Source organism: Carlito syrichta, unplaced genomic scaffold (genome assembly GCF_000164805.1).
Source record: "Carlito syrichta isolate Samal-C Ts95f unplaced genomic scaffold, Tarsius_syrichta-2.0.1 Scaffold170021, whole genome shotgun sequence".
NCBI lineage: Eukaryota > Metazoa > Chordata > Mammalia > Primates > Tarsiidae > Carlito > Carlito syrichta.
Window position 1 is genome coordinate 120,360 of NW_007114117.1, and position 18,694 is coordinate 139,053.

The 18,694-nt window shown below is 55.6% G+C and overlaps 1 protein-coding gene across 1 annotated transcript in view; it reads left to right on the top strand.

Annotated features, from left to right (window-relative positions):
* ITGB4 (integrin subunit beta 4) overlaps positions 1-18,694 on the top strand; it is a 31,519-nt gene that overhangs the window by 6,109 nt on the left and 6,716 nt on the right. The window contains exons 7-25 of the mRNA XM_021709268.1: positions 336-599; positions 1,225-1,314; positions 1,599-1,721; positions 2,744-2,908; positions 3,102-3,178; positions 3,733-3,935; positions 6,760-6,863; positions 7,015-7,113; positions 7,261-7,390; positions 8,023-8,145; positions 8,238-8,344; positions 10,097-10,130; positions 10,310-10,501; positions 10,768-10,871; positions 11,184-11,242; positions 11,447-11,470; positions 13,389-13,537; positions 13,645-13,824; positions 14,509-14,657. Coding sequence (XP_021564943.1) covers positions 336-599; positions 1,225-1,314; positions 1,599-1,721; positions 2,744-2,908; positions 3,102-3,178; positions 3,733-3,935; positions 6,760-6,863; positions 7,015-7,113; positions 7,261-7,390; positions 8,023-8,145; positions 8,238-8,344; positions 10,097-10,130; positions 10,310-10,501; positions 10,768-10,871; positions 11,184-11,242; positions 11,447-11,470; positions 13,389-13,537; positions 13,645-13,824; positions 14,509-14,657 — 2,376 coding nt within the window. The remainder of the gene's footprint in view (positions 1-335; positions 600-1,224; positions 1,315-1,598; positions 1,722-2,743; positions 2,909-3,101; positions 3,179-3,732; positions 3,936-6,759; positions 6,864-7,014; positions 7,114-7,260; positions 7,391-8,022; positions 8,146-8,237; positions 8,345-10,096; positions 10,131-10,309; positions 10,502-10,767; positions 10,872-11,183; positions 11,243-11,446; positions 11,471-13,388; positions 13,538-13,644; positions 13,825-14,508; positions 14,658-18,694) is intronic.

Here is an 18,694-nt window from a genome sequence, read left to right on the forward strand (position 1 = left end):
TTGACCTGCTGGGCTCCGGCGATCCTTCCGCCTCAGCCTTCCAAGTAGCTGGAACTACAGGCGTGTGCTGCCACGCCTGGCTACTTTTTATTTTATTGTAGAGACGAGGCCTCGCCAAGTTGCCTGGGCTGGTCTCGAACCCGCGGGCTCAGCAGTCCACTCGCCTCGGCCTCCCAAAGTGCTGAGATTACAGGCTGAGCCACCGAGCCCAGCCACATGCGTCTTTTATGACGACGCGTGCTGTTAATCCTGGGGCTTAAGCCAAGTCCCACATAGCGACCTGCATTTGCTGTCCTGCCTGACTCAGATGCATGTGACCTCCTTGTCTTCCCCAGTCCGCCATCGGCTGGCGCCCTGACAGCACCCACCTGCTGGTCTTCTCCACTGAGTCAGCCTTCCATTACGAAGCTGATGGCGCCAATGTGCTGGCCGGCATCATGAACCGCAACGACGAGAGATGCCACCTGGATACCACAGGAACCTACACCCAGTACAGGACACAGGACTACCCGTCGGTGCCCACCCTGGTGCGCCTGCTCGCCAAGCACAACATTATCCCCATCTTCGCGGTTACCAACTACTCCTACAGCTACTACGAGGTGCGGAGCCGGGCTCTGGGGGCGAGAAGGGGCCAGGGCAGGGGGTCCATGAAACTTCCCATCATGCCTTTCTTCCATCCTCCCCTGCTCTCTCCTTTCCTTCCCAAAGCCTTTGGGGCCCCTGAGAGTGGGCCCTGTAGGAAGGGTAGGTCATATGCCCATTTCCCACTCTGACTCCCAACAGGTGGGAGACAAGACAGGCTCTGGGTTGGGCTCGGTGGCTCAGCCTGTAATCCCAGCACTTTGGGAGGCCAAGGTGAGTGGATTGCCTGAGCCCGTGGGGTTTGAGATCCACCTGGGCAACTTGGCAAGACCTCATCTCTACAATAAATAAAAAATTAGCCGGGCGTGGTAGCGCACACCTGTAGTTCCGGCTACTTGGAAGGCTGAGGAGGAAGGATCGCCAGAGCCCAGCAGGTCAAGGCTGGGGTGGCCATGAGTGTGCTACTGCCCTCCAGTCTGGGCGACGGAGTGAGACACCAACCCCCAAAAAAGAAGGCAGGCTCTGCTACATAACCGCAGATTCCAGGCCTTGGTTTTCCCATCTGCGAAGCGGGGGTCATTCCAGAACTGCTGCTGGAATTCCACAAATGGTTAGCCTGAGGCCCGGCATTCTCTCGTGCAGAAGCTTCACACGTATTTCCCCGTCTCGTCGCTGGGGGTGCTGCAGGAGGACTCGTCCAACATCGTGGAGCTGCTGGAAGAGGCCTTCAATGTGAGGGCAGTGCGGGCTCCAGCCTGAGCCCTTCAGGGCAGGAGGGGGCAGGGTGGGCAGTGGGTGTCTCAGGTCTTGGCTGAGAAGTGAGTCTGGGATAGGCCAGTGGGGGGTGGTCTCTGGCTGTCCCTAGGGCCCTGAGGTGCTCACGTGGGACACTGCCACTGCGATCCCCTGACACCAGGCGGGCCCCCACGGAGGTGAGGGTGGAGCGCAGCCAGGCCAGGCTGGAGCTGGTGAACCCAGGCTCCCTCCCAGACCCCTGATCGCCTGTCCTCCCTCAGCGCATTCGCTCCAACTTGGACATCCGGGCCCTGGACAGCCCCCGAGGCCTGCGGACAGAAATCACCTCCAAGATGTTCCAAAAGACGAAGACTGGGTCCTTCCACATCCGACGGGGGGAAGTGGTATGCCTCTGCAGGGGCAGTGGGAGCAGTGGGGCAGGGGCACTGGCACAGCACCTGGGAGGGATGGAATCATCTCAAACAGTAGTCACGAGCATGGCACCTGGAGTCAGGCAAGCCTGGGTTCAAATCCCCTGGGTCAGTCACTTGGATGAGTGTGGCGTGTTCCTTGGCTGATATGTATCCTTGTCCACGAAGTGGGATTAATATCAGCATCGACCAGGCACAATGGTTCAGCCTACAATTCCCAGCACTTTGGGAGACTGAGGCGAGAGGATTGCTTGAGGCCAGGGGTTCGAGACCAGCCTGGGCAACTTGGTGAGACCTCGTCTCTACAATAAATAAAAAAATAAGCCAGGTGTGGTAGCGCGCACCTGTAGTTCCAGCTACTTGGAAGGCTGAGGCGGAAGGATCGCCTGAGCCCAGCAGGTCAAGGCTTCGGTGGCCATGAGCATGCCACTGTACTTCAGCCTGGGTAACAGAGTGAGACCACCTCAAAAAATTAATTAATTAAAAAATTGGCCAGGCTCGGTGGCTCAGCCTGTAATCCCGCGCCTTGGGAGGCCAAGGTGAGTGAATTGCCTGAGCCCGCAGGTTCGAGACCCACCTGGGCAAGTTGGCGAGACCTCATCTCTACAATAAATCAAAAAATTAGCCAGGCGTGGCAGCGTGCCGGTAGTTCCGGCTACTTGGAAGGCTGAGGTGGAAGGATCGCCGGAGCCCAGCAGGTCGAGGCTGCGGTGGCCGGGAGTGGCCACTGTACTCCAGTCTGGGCGACAGAATGAGACTCCAACTCAAAAATAAATAAATAAATAACAGAATCAAGCTCAGAGGGTCGCTAAAGCGAACAGATGGGCTAATGTCACAGAACCCAAGGAGGCGCTGGTCACTGTTATTATGACAGTGCCTGGAAGAGTGAGCAGGAACTAGGTGTCAGGGATCCAGGCACATCCCAGAAGTTTGATGGACAAGTGGCCCCAGGTCTTTGGGGCGGGGCCTGCCTTGGCTGACCTCAGGTTCTGCAGGGCACGTACCAGGTACAGCTGCGGGCCATCGAGGACGTAGACGGGACACATGTGTGCCAGCTGCCAGAGGCAGATCAGAAGGGCAGCATCCACCTGAAACCTTCCTTCTCTGATGGCCTCAAGATGGACGTGGGCATCATCTGTGATGTGTGCACCTGCGAGCTGGTACGATGCGGCCCCACAGGCGTGAGGGACCCCGGGGCCCCACAGGCTGAGCACCCTGGGGCCCTGAGTAATGAAGAGGAGCCTCTTGTAGCCTCATCTCCCTCGTGGGGTGTCTTGAGGCACAGAGGGCCGCAGGAGTGTCAGTGGCCCTGGCGCTCCTCCCCCTTCACACCCCTCCACGGTCTCATTGCAGCAAAAAGAGGTGCAGTCAGCTCACTGCAACTTCAATGGAGACTTCTCCTGTGGACACTGTGTGTGCAGCGAGGGCTGGTGAGTGGGGAAGGGGAGTCTGACACCCAGGATGCCAGCAGCTGCCTCGAGGGTGCTGGGCCCCTGCAGTAGCCTGACCCTGGAGGCACCTGTGGGGATCACAGGAAGGGCTGGGAGAAGGACACACCTAGTCGATGGGTGAATCCAGTTCTGAGCACTTTGAAGTACAGAGATGTAGGGACCATCTCTCGAAAGACAAGAATTGAGATGAGGTGGCTGTCAGGGTGGGCGCTTGGCATTGGGGGACAGGCACAGGAGGGAGATTTCCTTTTCACCCCATACCTTTAGTGTTCTGAGCCATATGCTGTATTGCCTCATCGGAAGAGAGCTCATAAGTGACGGTAGAAAAGCTTTTAGCCCCCAGGATACCAGACAAGTCTGTCATAACTTGAGGCAGAGAGCAGCGAGGAAGGGACAATGGGGGGGGGGGGGGGGGGGCGGGGGGGCCTGCCTTGGCCCTCTCAGAGCCTCAGTTTCCTTATCTGTCAAATGGGACAGTAAAAGCCCCAGCCTTGCCCCCCTGACTGCGGAGAAGTGACCGCTGTCTCCCTCAGGAGCGGCAAGACCTGCAACTGCTCCACCGGCTCGCTGAGTGACATGCAGCCCTGCCTGCGGGAGGACGAGGACAAGCCATGCTCAGGCCACGGGGAGTGCCAGTGCGGGCACTGTGTATGCTATGGTGAAGGGCGCTATGAGGGTCAGTTCTGCGAGTATGACAACTTCCAGTGTCCCCGCACCTCAGGCTTCCTCTGCAACGGTGAGCTCAGCTGCCATGGCCAGGGCTGAGGGTGTGGGTGGTGGGCAGCAAGGGGACCCTCCCTTCAGGACCCAGGTTGGGAGAACCAGGCCTGGAGTCGGAATACCCAGGTTCAGGCCCGGCCCTGGGCACCCTGGGCACCCTGAGTGTCTCTCTCAAGTCCTGCCCCAACCTGGACCTCACGTCCCTTATCTGTAACATCGATACCCAGGGTCTCTGTGGGCTCAGCATTTCCCTGGCTCCCCTGAGGTTCTCTCCGGCAATCTGTGTTTGTGTCTGACCCCTTTCTCCATGCCCCATCTCATTTCAACTCCATCTCATTAGGGTGGGTGCCACCCAATTATGGTTGGCAGGCATATGACATGGCGATCTTTGCTCTCTCCAAAGATGTTATTTTGTTTTGTTTTGTTTTTTGAGTCGGGGTCTCACTCTGTTGCCCAGACTGGAGTGTAGTGGCACAGTCGCTACTTGCTCCAACCTCAACCTGCTGGGCTCCGGCGATCCTTCCGCCTCAGCCTTCCAAGTAGCCGGAATTACAGGCATGCGCTACCATGCCCAGCTGATTTTTTGATTTACTGTAGAGATGAGGTCTCGTTGCCCAGGCGGGTCTCGAACCCGCGGGCTCAGGCAATTCACACACCTCGGCCTCCCAAAGGCACGGGATTACAGGCTGAGCCACCGAGCCCAGCTTTGTTTTGTTTTTTGAGTCAAGGTCTCACTTTGTTGCCCAGACTGGAGTGTAGTGGCACAGTCATGACCACAGCCTCAACCTCCTGGGCTCAGGTGATTCTTCTGTCTCAGCCTCCCAAGTACCTGGGGCTATAGACGTGTCCCACCATGCCTGGAAAAGTTTTTGATTTTTTGAAGAGACAAGATCCCACTGTGCTGCCTAGGCTGGTATGAAACTCCTGGTCCAAGCAATCCTCTTGCTTTGGCTTCCCAAAGTGCTGGGATTACAGGTGTGAGCCACCATGCCTAGCTAAGAAGACACTCCATTTCTAGTGGCCTGGAGTTATGCTTCCTCTGTATTCGCATGGGGCCTGATCAGGCCCAGGTCATGAGCACATCGTCTAGCCAGGCCCACCAGAGCTGGACAGAGTCACAGAATTCAGACAAGGGGGCCCATGGAAGGATCAGTAGTTGAATGGAGGATGACAAATGAAAACCACTTATCAAATACTTATTAAGCCCCTATTGTATACTTGCCACTGGAGGTCGAGACCTGCTTTTCTATTCTTTCCTCCATTCTTGCTTTCATTCACCATGTCTTCCCTTCAACTGTGCATCCCAGAGTATGCTCAGAGAAGGGAGAACCAAACACCACTGGAGAAAGACAGACATTTGGCACAGGTGGAGGTGTGAGAAAGGAAGGGAGGACATGCCTCTAGGGAATGCGACAGAGCCAGAGTACAAGAGGCTTGGGCTCTAGTCCAGGGTGGGACTTGATCCTTTGGACAAAAGGGAGTCACTTGAGGTTTTCATTTAATTTTCTGTTTGTGTGTTAACCTTGTATCCAGCCACCTTGCTTAACTCACTTATGAAATCTAATAATTTATCTGTAGATTCTTCTGGATGTTTTTTGTCATGTGCCTGATACTCGCAAATAATGACAGTTTTATTTCTTACTTTCCAAAACTTATGTATTTTATTTCTTTTTCTTACCGTATTACATTGGCCAGGACCCATTAGAGCAGGGGTGCCCAACCTTTTGGCTGTATCGAGTAAAGAGGAATTGTTTTGGGCCACACATAAATTATATAACATAGTTAGTGTGTTTACATAATAAGACTTCTTTAATTTTTATATTTTTGGTATAAAGTTTACAAAAATGAGAACAATATAAAACTAGTGGGAAATTTGAGTTTGTTTTTGTAAAACTAATCTATCAGCCAGGCTCGGTGGCTTAGCCTGTAATCCCGCACCTTGGGAGGCTGAAGTGAGTGGATTGCCTGAGCCCGTGGGTTCGAGACCCACTTGGGCAACTTGGTGAAACCTCATCTCTATAATAAATCAAAAAATTAGCCGGGTGTGGTAGCACGTGCCTGTAGTTCCAGCTACTTGGAAGGCTGAGGCGGAAGGATCGCCAGAGCCCAGCAGGTCGAGGCTGCGGTGGCCGGGAACGTGCCACTGCACTCCAGTCTGGGTGATAGAGTGAGACTCCAACTCAAAAAAAAAACTAATCTATCAATGTCTGGTTCAGTGGAAGTGATTGCAATTCTTAGTGAGTTCTCAAGGTGCTTGTTAGAAATGTTTGTTTGAATTTTTCTCTTTGTGTACTTAATAATTGAAAACAGCTGCTTGGGCAACCCCTTCAGGTCCCCTCCTACTATGGGAGTTTTTCTGTCCTCTCAATAAATCCTGCTTTAAAAAAAAAAAAAGAAAGAAAACAGCTGCTCACAAATGTATGTGCTGCCAAAAAGCAATGTCATGAATAAGGAGTGACTGTGAACTTCAAAAATGGAACTACACATGGGGTCATAAAGAAAATAAACGCTGAAAAGCATATGATGTTAAAAGGTCTGCGGGGCCGCATTACTAGCTGTCCTGGGCCTGCATTAGAGGTTCTTGAACAGGGGAGCCATGTGACTGGATTTGTTCTGGGATGATCATTCTGGCCGCAGAGTGGAATTTAGAAGGTGGGCTGGTGAGGGAGCAATGGAAGGAAGGAGATTCCAGTAAAGCGAGGAAGTGATGATTTCGGCCCCTGGATGGAGACATCCTGGCTCCCACTACTCGGTTCCCATAGGTCCTCCCTGGCAGGAGGGCAGCCTAGCCTGCAGGCACAAATGTGGCTTTCCTCTCCCTTCCCTGCCCCTCTCTGCAGACCGAGGACGCTGTTCCTTGGGCCAGTGTGTGTGTGAGCCTGGTTGGACAGGCCCGAGCTGTGACTGTCCACTCAGCAATGCCACCTGCATCGACAGCAACGGGGTAGGCCTGGGCATGACAGGCAGTGTGGGACAATAGACGGGGCCCCAGGCAGGGCCACCCACCCTCTCAAGGGAAAACCCCATGAAGAGAAGGGAGGGAAGCAGCCAGGGATGGGGCACAGCTGGCTCACTGGTGACCCTTCCTACCCCAGGGCGTCTGTAATGGGCGTGGCCATTGTGAGTGTGGCCGCTGCCACTGTAACCAGCAGTCGCTGTACACGGACACCGTCTGCGAGATCAACTACTCAGCGGTGAGGCCAGGATCGCTGGGGTGTGGCCTGGGAATCCTGGGCACAGGGCAGAGTGGACAGGAGGGGCTGAGGTTGGGCGCTGGGGAAGTGGGGCCTGGCTGAGGCCCACCCTGCACAGTGTCCATCCGCCCTCTTCTCCCCACCCAGATCCGTCTGGGCCTCTGTGAAGACCTGCGCTCCTGCGTGCAGTGCCAGGCTTGGGGCACTGGGGAGAAGAAGGGGCACACGTGTGAAGAGTGCAGCTTCAAGGTCAAGATGGTGGACGAGCTTAAGAAAGGTAGGGGGCGGGTCCTGGGGCCGAGGTTCTGAGAGCCTCCGTGGGGGGCACCCCACAGGACAGAGGTGTCACTTATCTGGTCACAGGGCTTGCAGTCTGAGTTGAGGTCACACAGTCTAGATGGGGGTTCCAGAGTCTAGAGAGGGCTTCTACAGAATCCAGACAGGGGACACTGAATCCAGGAAAAGGGTAAAAAGTCTAGGCAAGAGGCACAGAACCCAGGCAGGGGCACAGTCTGGCCAGGGGGCAGAGCTAGGGAGGGGGACAGAGTCTGGGGAGGAAGCACCTGGCTTGGGCAGGAACGTGAACACAGCAGGGGCACATGGTTGGGCTACGGGCTATGCGGGCTGCCCTCTAGGTCAGATGCGTTTTCTAGACACCAAGCTCCTGGGTGATGCCCAGGTCGAGGGAGTGGAGGAGACAGATTTGCAGGCTTCCATGCTCTGGGGCCAGCCGCATCACCCCATCCCTGTGCCACAGGAGGACGCAACCTGCCAGGGCCTTATGCTCTTCCTCAGGGAGGTGCCTCAGGCCCTGCCATGGGCAGAGTGGGCCCAGAGTAGGGGGGTCTGGGGGTGCTCCCGAGTGGAGGGACGGGGTCAGGGTGCCCCGCTGACTGGCTGTGGGTGCAGGGGAGGAGGTGGTGGAGTACTGCTCCTTCCGGGATGAGGATGACGACTGCACCTACAGCTACACCGTGGAGGGCGATGGCACCCCTGGGCCCAACAGCACCGTCCTGGTGCACAAGAAGAAGGGTGAGCCGGCGGGCCGAGCGTGGGGTGGGGAGGGAGTCAGAGCTCAGGGTGGGAATGGGCACTACCTCCCTCCTCCTCCTCTCTCGCCTCAGACTGCCCTCCCAGCTCCTTCTGGTGGCTCATCCCTCTCCTCCTCTTCCTGTTGCCGCTCCTGGCCCTGCTGCTGCTGCTTTGCTGGAAGTACTGTGCCTGCTGCAAGGTGAGCCCCAGCTTCCTCACCCTCACCAGGTCCTCCCTAAAGTCCCTAACCCCCCGCCGGGATCCTCCCTAGGGTCCCTCTACCCCCAGAGTCCTCCCCAGGGTCCCTACTGCCCAGCGTCCTCCCCAGGGCCTGCAGCCTCACCAGATTCCCACCCCCTAGGATCCCACCTAGGGTTCTCATCCCCCAGCAGGGTCCCCACCCTGCTCCCCCCACAGCCCACCCAGGGTCCCTCTCTGCAGCTTCCTACCCAGAAGCTTCAGCCCATGGAGTCCGACTGTCTAGATTCTGGTCCCAGCTGTGTGACCTGAGGCAAGTTACTTAATCTCTCCATGTCTCAGTGTCCTTATCTGTAACATGGAAATAATTGGACCTACCTCAGAAAGTGGTGATGAAGCCTAAATCCGTCGAGTTCTCAGAAGAGACTGACCCATAGGAAGCACCATGTTGTACCTTGACCAGTTCCTACCCCTTCTGAACCTGGCTCCTGAAGACCCCCACTGCCCCAGCCCTGAGCCCCCGCGTCCAGCCTCCCAAGTGACAGTAATGACGTGAGGCCTATGCTACCCCAACCCCGAGGGGTCCCTGGAGCCCCAGCTCCCGGCACAGTCCTGCTGTTGGCTTCAGCCTTTTGCTCAGTTGGTGTCACTCTTTGTGTTGTTACAACAGTGTGCGTCCACGTGACCTCATTTCTTTCCTCCCGGTCACTCCATGAGGTCAGTGGGCAGGGTCACTATCCCCCATGACAGATGGAGAAGCTGAGGCTCAGAGAGACAGACAGGATATATGAGGTTCTCGTAAGTGTGGAGGCAGGGTGAACCAAATCTGCCCCAGCTGTAGTGCCCACCCCAAGGCCTTCGTCCTGCCCTTTGCCTACCATCAGCAGCCAGATTCCCGGGAGCACCTGCCCTAAGGTCAGCCACGTGCAGAGGGTGTGGGAGCCACAACAGGGAAGGAAGGGCCCTGCCCGCCAGGAGCTGAGTCAAGAGAAAGCGTGAGGGGTGGCACGGCCCAGAATGTCACACTCCGTAGTGACCCCTAGTGTTGTGGGATATTAGTGTGAGTTACATGGAAAAGGAGTTCTGTGATGAAATAGGTTTGAGCCAGCATGGTGGCATGTGGCTGTAGTCCCAGCTACTCAGGGGGCCAAGGTGGGAGGATCACTTGAGATCAGGAGTTCAAGACCAGCCTGGGCAATATAGTGAGACCCCATCTTATTACCAAAAAAAAAAAGTGCAAGAAAAGGTTTCTTTAGCTGGGTGTGGTAGCACGTGCCTGTAGTTCCAGCTACTTGGAAGGCAGAAGGATCGCTGGAGTCCAGCAGGTTGACGCTGGGGTGGCCGTGTGTGTGCTACTGCACTCCTGGGCGACTGAGTGAGACTCCAACTCAAAGGAAAAAAAAGAAGAAACAGGTTTCTTCTCTGCAGGACTTCTCAGAGCCTTTGGTATAGCCACATGCATGGTAAACCTGCAAGAGGGGCATGGGAAATGCATTCAGTGCTTTCCAAATGAATCTGACCGCAGAACCTTTGCAGAACCAGGGGTCACAGCACAAACTTTGGGAGCCGACTGCCCCCAGCACTCTCTATGCTCATGTGCCCATGCTTAGATCCCTGACACGGCCTGGAGATTCTAGGGTCTGGGGAGGCACGGCCACCCCTCTGGACCACTGGCCTGGGCGGGTGGCTGGAGGGGCTCACCTAGGCCAGGACTGCTGTCTCGAGCCTCACCCCCACCCACCTTGCCTCCTAGGCCTGCCTGGCACTTCTCCCTTGCTGCAACCGAGGTACGGTCCTGGCATCACAAAGGCGGTGGGGCTCTGACTACTCTTTCTCTAGGCTGGGGTGGAAGGAAGCGGGGCCTAAGCCCGGAACAGCAGAGGGGGGAGGCCCTGGAGTCCTTCCTCATGGAATGTGGCTGGGTGAGTATAGGGAGGGGCCCCGTGCTGAGGACCTTGTCCCGCAGGTCACATGGTGGGCTTTAAGGAAGACCACTACATGCTTCGGGAAAACCTGATGGCCTCAGACCACCTGGACACGCCCATGCTGCGCAGCGGAAACCTCAAGAAGCACGACGTGGTCCGATGGAAGGTCACCAACAACATGCAGCGGCCCGGCTTTGCGACCCATGCAGCCAGCACCAACCCCACAGAGCTGGGTGAGGGCAGGCCTTTGCCCTTGGGACCCTCTGTTCTGATCTGAGATCACACCACTCCTGTCTTATCTGGATGTCTGGTGCAGCACAGGACGCGACCACCTTTTGCCCTTTCCTGGTGGCACTACAAGCCTTGGACCTCGGCATGCCAGGGCTGCAGGATGCCACCTGGCCAGCTGTCCCCTGATCCTAATGGGGCTGTTGGAGGGGTGCTCTGCAGTGCCTGTCCTGCAGGGGGCTAACAACCCATCCCTCCCACCTGTCCCCAGTACCTTACGGGCTGTCCCTGCGCCTTGCCCGCCTTTGCACCGAGAACCTACTGAAGCCAGACACTCGAGAATGCGCCCAGCTGCGCCAGAAGGTGGAGGAGAATGTAAGGATGAGGAGGATGAGGCCGGGTGGCAGGTGTGGGTGTGAGGGCAGGCGGGGGGTCAGGGGAAAGCATCGAGGTTTGTCCAGGTCGGAGAGAGGGGCTTCTGTGGACACAAGCCTGGCAGTGGTCATCCTGGGATCTGTCCCCCGAATGTTTCCAGAGGGGAGGAGGCTATAGGGCCTGGACCACAGGACATGGCCCCACGGGCATGCCCCAGCCAACCCTAAGGTCCAGTGGGCAGAAAGACCACCTGGCTCCCCGGGGTCCCCACTGTAGGGCTTGTCCAGCTCACGGCCCTCCCTTGCCTGACAGCTGAACGAGGTATATAGACAGATCTCAGGTGCACACAAGCTCCAGCAGACCAAGTTCCGGTGAGTTCCGGGGTGCCCCAGCTTGGGTGGGGACAGCCTGGCTGCACTGAGCTCTGCCAGCTCCAAGCTGGACAACAGTTTCCCTGGGAGTGCGGGGGGTGGGAGTTACTCCTACAGCCGATCCCAGGAGCTGAAGCCCCCCTGCAGATCAGACCTCCATCCCAGGGACCATCTGGTTCACAGTCCCCTCTTTGTCCCCCACAGGCAGCAGCCCAATGCCGGGAAAAAGTGAGTAGACGACACACAGGTGGGACAGCTCCTACTTCCTGTCTGTCCCCAGTCCAGCCACCTGCCTCATCTGTCCCTGCTCTACCCCCACCCCCATCCCCCTCCCATGGGAAGGGACGTCCGGAAGTGTCCGTCATGGGTGAGGACCGTCCTTCATTTCTTTACTGACCTTCAACAAATACTGAAAGCCTAGACTAGAACAGCCAAAACTTGGCCGGGCTCAGTGGCTCAGCCTGTCATCCCAGCACTTTGGGAGACCAAGGTGAGTGGATTGCCTGAGCCTGAGGGTTCGAGATCAGCCCGGGCAACTTGGCCAGACCTCGTCTCTACAATAACATAAAAAATAGCCAGGCATGGTAGCGCGCATCTGTAGTTCCAGTTACTTGGAAGGCTGAGGTGGAAGGATTGCCGGAGCCCAGAAGGTCAACGCTGGGGGGCCGTGAGCATGCCCTGCACTCCAGCCTGGGTGACAGAGTGAGACTCCAACTCAAAAAAAAAAAAAAAAAGGAACAGGCAAAGCCAAACGAACCTTGTCCCTGTCCTCATACTGGCCACAGCCCCCTACCTAGTACCAGGGGTAGCTCCGTGCACACTTTCATCCTCTCCAGGACCAAAGACCCTGACCCTGGGAGTGCCTCTGAGCACCAGGTCAGGTACCAAGAAGAGGGGCCAGTGAATCATGCACCTCTTTTCCAAGGCCCTGGTCCAAGTCCTGGCCCTTCCTGGAAGAGAGCAAGGGAGTGAGGAGGGGGTCTCAGAGTTGCAGAGACAACTACAATCGTGGCATATCACCATTAATAAGAATCATTTGGGCCGGGCTCAGTGGCTCAGCCTGTCATCCCAGCACTTTGGGAGGCGAGTTTAGTGGATTGCCTGAGCCCAGGGTTTGAGACCGTCCTGGGCAACTTGGTGAGACCTCATCTCTACAATAAATCAAAAATTAGCCGCGTATGGTAGCGTGCGTCTGTAGTTCCAGCTACTTGGAAGGCTGAGGCAGAAGGATTGCCTGAACCCAGCAGGTCAATGCTGGGGTGGCTGTAAGCATGCCTTTGCACTCCAACCTGAGTGACAGAGTGAGACTCCAACTCAAAAAAAAAAAAAAATCATTTGGACCAGTTTTTTTTTTGAGTCAGGGTTTCTGTCGCCCAGGCTGGAGTACAGTGGCACTATCACAGCTTACTGCAGCCTCGACCTCCTAGCCTCAAGTGATTCTCCTGCCTTAGCCTCCTGATTGGCTAGGACTATAGGCATATGCCACAATGCCTGGCCAATTAAAAAGATTTTTTTGTAGAGATGCCTTGCTATGTTGCCTGGGCTGGTCTCCAACTCCTGGGACTGCCAGAGTGTTGGGATGACAGGTGTGAGCCACCGCGCCAGCCTAGACCAGCATTTTTGAGGCCTGCAATGAGCCAGGCATTTCCCAAGAGCCTTACATACGTGGTTATCTTATCCAACCCTCTCATCAAGCCTGTGAGGCAGACACTGCTGCCGTTCCGGTTTCAAAGATGAGGAATCTGAGGCTCAGAGAACTTAAGTGATTGCCCAAGATTACCTGGCTGAAAACTAGAGCCCGGGCTGGGACCCAGGCAGCCTGGTTTCAGCACCCCCACCCTTAGCATCTTTGTGGTCCAGCCCTGCTTGGTGAGGGGAGTGGGGAAGCCCATTTCACAGAGTGGGACACTGAGGCTACGGGAGGTGAGGTAACTGAGGTGGAGGGTGAAGGTGTCGGGGCAGGCATGGGCCTCGAGCAGCACTGCTTGGCTCTGAAGACCTTGCGCTATCTGCTTCCTCACCCCCTGGCCCCTGAGGGGGAGGGACAGGCTTGACAGGTGTCATCCTGGGATCTGTTCCCCGAATATTTCCAGGGGGAGGAGGCTACAGGGCCTTGGCCTCAGGACATAACCCCTCCCCGATCCAGGCAAGACCACACCATTGTGGACACGGTGCTGACAGCACCCCGCTCAGCCAAGCAGGCTCTGCTGAAGCTTACGGAGAAGCATGTGGAACAGGGGTCTTTCCACGAGCTCAAGGTGTCCCCAGGCTACTACACCCTTACTGCAGACCAGGGTAGGTGGGCAGGCCCCATGCCCCAGGGTAGGTGGGCAGGCTCCCTCCCATCTCCCACCTGTGTGGCCCCATGACCCACGTCCGGCCACCCGTTGACCCCTACCCAGACGCCCGGGGCATGGTGGAGTTCCAGGAGGGTGTAGAGCTGGTTGACGTGCGAGTGCCTCTCTTCATCCGGCCCGAGGACGATGACGAGAAGCAGCTGCTGGTAGAGGCCATCGACGTGCCTGTGGGTACCGCCACCCTCGGCCGCCGCCTGGTGAATATCACCATCATCAAGGAGCAAGGTGAGTCGGGGTGGGGGGAGAGGCGGACAGACGGGGACTCTGGGCTGCCTGGTTCCCCCAGAGGGAGCGGAAGTAGAACCCGGCCATGTGGCCTGAGCCAGCCATTTAACTTACGCAAGCCTTGGTTTCTCCATCTGTAAACTGGGAACAGGCTTCTGAGGCTGTGGCTGCACATCTCTTTGTACAATACCCAGTGGTAAGCTCTCAGTAAGTGGGAGCTTCTGTTAGCATCACTGTCGGGTACAGGTCTTCCTGGCGCCATCCCGCCCCTGGTTCCTCTCTATCTAGAGGCGGGGTCTGACAAAGCATCACACCATGAACACTTGAGATGCTGATGACAGACCTCCTGGCATCCAGAGAGCTCTGATCCCCCTCCTCACCTGCTCCTGAACCCATGGGCCTTAGGCTTTTGCCCGGCTCTGCCCCAGCCCTGAGTCTTTGGTTCTGCCTCTGCCTGGCCTCCTTTCTGTGCCCTGACCCTTCCAGGATGTCCGTTGGACACTGTCCCAGCTCCCACAGAGTTTTTGGGAAGAATTTTCCATCCCGTTCCTCCACCCTCCTCCAAGGGCGATGGGGTGAAGGGTACCAAGTAGACTCCTGGATTCTGGGCCAGGCCAGAGGAAGAGCAGGAGTGGAGAAGTGACTGAGCCCAGCACCCCCTGACCGGTGCCGGGCTCCTTGCAGCCAGTGGGCTGGTGTCCTTCGAGCAGACCGAGTACCCTGTCGGTCGCGGGGAGCAAGTGGCCCGCATTCCTGTCACCCGGCGCATCCTGGATAACGGCAAGTCCCAGGTCTCTTACCGAACACAGGACGGCACAGCGCAAGGCCACCGGGTAAGGCTCTCCCACAGGGTCAGGGGTGCTGCCCAGGGGCCCAGCGGGCACCCCCGTGGGTTCACGGGACATGGCCGCTGAGTCCCTGGATGCTGGTGGTGACCCTGACCAGTCTCCCAAGGATATGTCATTTGTTCCTATCACCCTGAGGAAGGGTGTCTCACTCACCCAAAGTGTCAGTGACATCCTCAGGCCAAAGGGGTCGTTTCCTCCTGGATGGCCAGGGACCCGCCTAGACCCATTCCTCTCCCCAGCCACGGACAACCTGGGACCCTCCGGGGCAGCCTGACCTCCAGTGGAGAAGTGGACTTCCCTGTCTGCCCCATGCTGGGGGTCTTTGGGCTTCTTTTTTTTTTTTTTTGAGTTGGAGTCTCACTCCATTGCCCAGACTGGAGTGCAGTGGCTGCTCCCAGCCACCGCAGCCTCATCCTGCTGAGCTCTGGCGATCCGTCCACCTCAGCCTTCCGAGTAGCCGGAATTACAGGCATGTGCTACCACGCCCGGCTGATTTTTTTATTTATTGTAGAGATGAGGTCTCACCAAGTTGCCCAGGCGGGTCTTAAACCCGCGGGCTCAGGCAATCCACTCACCTCAGCCTCTCAAAGGCGCGGGATTACAGGCTGAGCCCCCGAGCCTGGCTATTTGGGCTTCTTGAGCTGGGATCACAGACCCCACATCTCCGGGCCAGACTCCCTGAGAGCTGTCACAGTTTGCCTTCCCCTGGGCCTAGCAGCAGGAGTAGCCCTCAAGGCAGAGAGTGCCCTGGCTGGGCCAGTGCCCCCTCCCTGATGAGTCCCAGGGGCAGGGAGCAACCAAATCCAGGGGCAGGCAGGCTTGGTTTGGCTTACAGTGTTTTGGAGATTTTATTATGTTTTATTTTATCTGTTGGGGTCTTATTCTGTCATCCAGGCTGGAGGGAAGGGACATGATCATGGTTCACCACAGCTTTGACCTTCTGGGTTCAGGCAATCCTTCTGCCTCAGACTTCCAAGTAGCTGGAACTACAGGCACGTGCCACCACACCTGGCTAATTTTTTAATTTATTGTAGAGATAAGGTCTCACCAAGTTGTCCAGGTTGGTCTCAAACCCCTGTGCTCAGGCAATCCTCTTGCCTCCACCTCCCAAAGTGCTGGGATTACAGGCATGAGCTACCACACATGGTCATTTTATTTACTTTTGTAGAGTCGAGGTTTCACTATGTTGTCCAGGTGGTCTCAAATTCCTAGGCTCAAGCAATCCTCTTGCCTCAGCCTCCCAAAGGGCTAGGATTATAGGCATGAGCCACGGAGCCTAGCCAGGGTTTGTTTTTCATTATGAATTTATTACCAATATTTAAAAACTAAAAACAGCCAGGTGCAGTGGCTCATGCCTGTAGCCCTAGCTACTGGGGAGGCTGACACAGGAGGATTGCTTGATCCTAAGAGCTTCAGGCTACAGTGAGCTAGGATCGCATCCCTGCACTCCAGCCTGGGTGACAGTGAGACTCTGTCTCTAAAATAATAATAATAGGCTGGGCATGGTGGCTCATGCCTGTAATCCTAGCACTTTGGGAGGCAGAGGCAAGAGGATTGCCTGAGCTCAGGGATTCAAGATCAGCCTGGGCAACTTGGTGAGACCTCACCTCTATAATAAATTTAAAAATTAGCTGGGTGTGGTGGCACACACCTGTAGTTCCACCTACTTAGAAGGCTGAAGCCCAAGGACTGCCTGAGCCCAGCAGGTCGAGGCTGCAGTAGCCATGAGCATACCACTGCACTCCAGCCGGGGTAACAGAGTGAGACTCCAACTCAAAATAATAATAATAAACTTTAAAAATTAAAAATAAATAAAAACAAAATCTATTAACATCAATAATTCTCTCAAAAGTAAAAAAGTTAGCTGGGCTCGGTGGCTCAGCCTGTAATACCGCGCCTTGGGAGGCTGAGGTGAGTGGATTGACTGAGCCCGCGGGTTCGAGACACACCTGGGCAACTTGGCGAGATCTCATCTCTACAATAAAAAAAAAAAAAACAAATAGCCAGGCATGGTAGCACGTGCCTGTAGTTCCAACTACGTGGAAGGCTGAGACAGAAGGATCGTCAGAGCCCAGCAGGTCGAGGCTGTGGTGGCCGGGAGCGGCCACTGCACTCCAGTCTGGGTGACAGAGTGAGACTCCAACTCAAAAAAAAAAGTTGGCTGACTACGGTGGCTCATACCTGTAATTCCAGCACTTTGAGAAACTGAGGCGGGAGGATTGTTAGAGCCCAGAAGTTCAAGACCAGCCTAGGTAACATAGTGAGACCTCATCTCTACCAAACAAAAACAAAAACAAAAAAGTCTAGCCCCATTAGGCCCACAGGATATTCAGCAAACACAGGGAAATGTGTGTTCAGCAGGCCAGGCCATCTGGCCATACCCTATTTTTCTTTACTTCTTTTTATTGGTAGAAACAGTTCCCATTATAACTTTAATTTTTTTTTTTTTGAGTTGGAGTCTCACTGTTGCCCAGGCTGGAGAGTAGTAGCATGCTCACGGCCACCACAGCCTTGACCTGCTGTGCTCAGGCGATCCTTCTACCTCAGCCTTCTGAGTAACTGGGACTATAGGCGTGCACTACCACACCTAGCCAAGTTTTTTGGTTTACTGTAGCAATGAGGTCTCACCAAGTTACCCAGGCTGGTCTTGAACCTCTGGACTCAGGCAATCCTCTCGCCTCTACCGCCAAAGTGCTAGGATTACAGGTGTAAGCCACCTCGCCCTGCCTCTTTTTTAAAAACATTTTTTGTAGCAACAAGATCTTGCTATGTTGTCTAGGCTGACCTTGAGCTCCTGGACTCAAGCAATCCTCCTGCCTAAGCCTCCCAAAGTGCTATGATTATAGGCGTGAGTCACCCCACCAAGTCAAGAGAGTCTGGCTATCTTATTGCACGTGCATAAAGATGCTTTGGTACTCAATTTTTTTTTGAGACAACATCTCAGTGTTGCACAGGCTGGAGTGCAGTGACAAAGTTCCGGCTCACTGTAGCCTTGACCTCTGGGCTCAAGCAATCCTCCCTTCTCAGTCTCCCCAGTAGCTACAACTACAGGCACATGCCACCACGCCTGGCTAATTTTCTTTATTTTTTATAGTAACAAGGTTTCACTATGTTGCCCAAGCCGGTCTTGAACTCCTGGACTCAAGCAATCCTACAGGCTAAGCCTCTCAAAACGCTAGAATTACAGGCATGGCACTGTGCCTGACCTATTTTTTTTTTTTAGTTGGAGTCTGACTCTGTCACCCAAGCTGGAGTGCAGTGGCACCCTCACAGCTACCCCAGCGCCAATCTGCTGGGCTCTGGTGATCCTTCTGCCTCAGCCTTCCAAGTAGTCAGAACTACAGGTGCACGATACCACACTAATTTTTTGATTTATTGTAGAGATGAGGTCTCGCCAAGTTGCCCAGGCTGTTCTCGAACCTCTGGGCTCAGGGAATCACCTAACCTCAGCCCCCCATAGTGCTAGAATTATAGGCTTGAGCCACTGCGCCCGGCCTGGCCTATTTTTTAATTTTATTTATTTTGAGTTGGAGTCCCACTCTGTCGCCCAGGCTGGAGTGCAGTGTCACACTCATGGCCACCCAGCGTCAACGTGCTAGGCTCCAGTGATCCTTCTTTTTTTTTTTTTGAGTCGGAGTCTCACTCAGTCGCCCAGACTGGAGTGCAGTGGCCGCTCCCGGCCACCGCAGCCTCGACCTGCTGGGCTCCGGCGATCCTTCCGCCTCAGCCTTCCAAGTAGCTGGAATTACAGGCATGCGCTACCATGCCCGGCTGATTTTTTGATTTATTGTAGAGATGAGGTCTCGCTGCCCAGGCGGGTCGCGAACCCGTGGGCCCAGGCGATCCACTCACCTCAGCCTCCCAAAGGCGTGGGATTACACGCTGAGCCACCGAGCCCGGCTATTTTTAAAAATTATTTATTTATTTATTTATTTGAGTTGGAGTCTCACCTGTTGCCCAGACTGGAGTGCAGTGGCCACTCCCGGCCACCGCAGCCTCGACCTGCTGGGCTCCAGCGATCC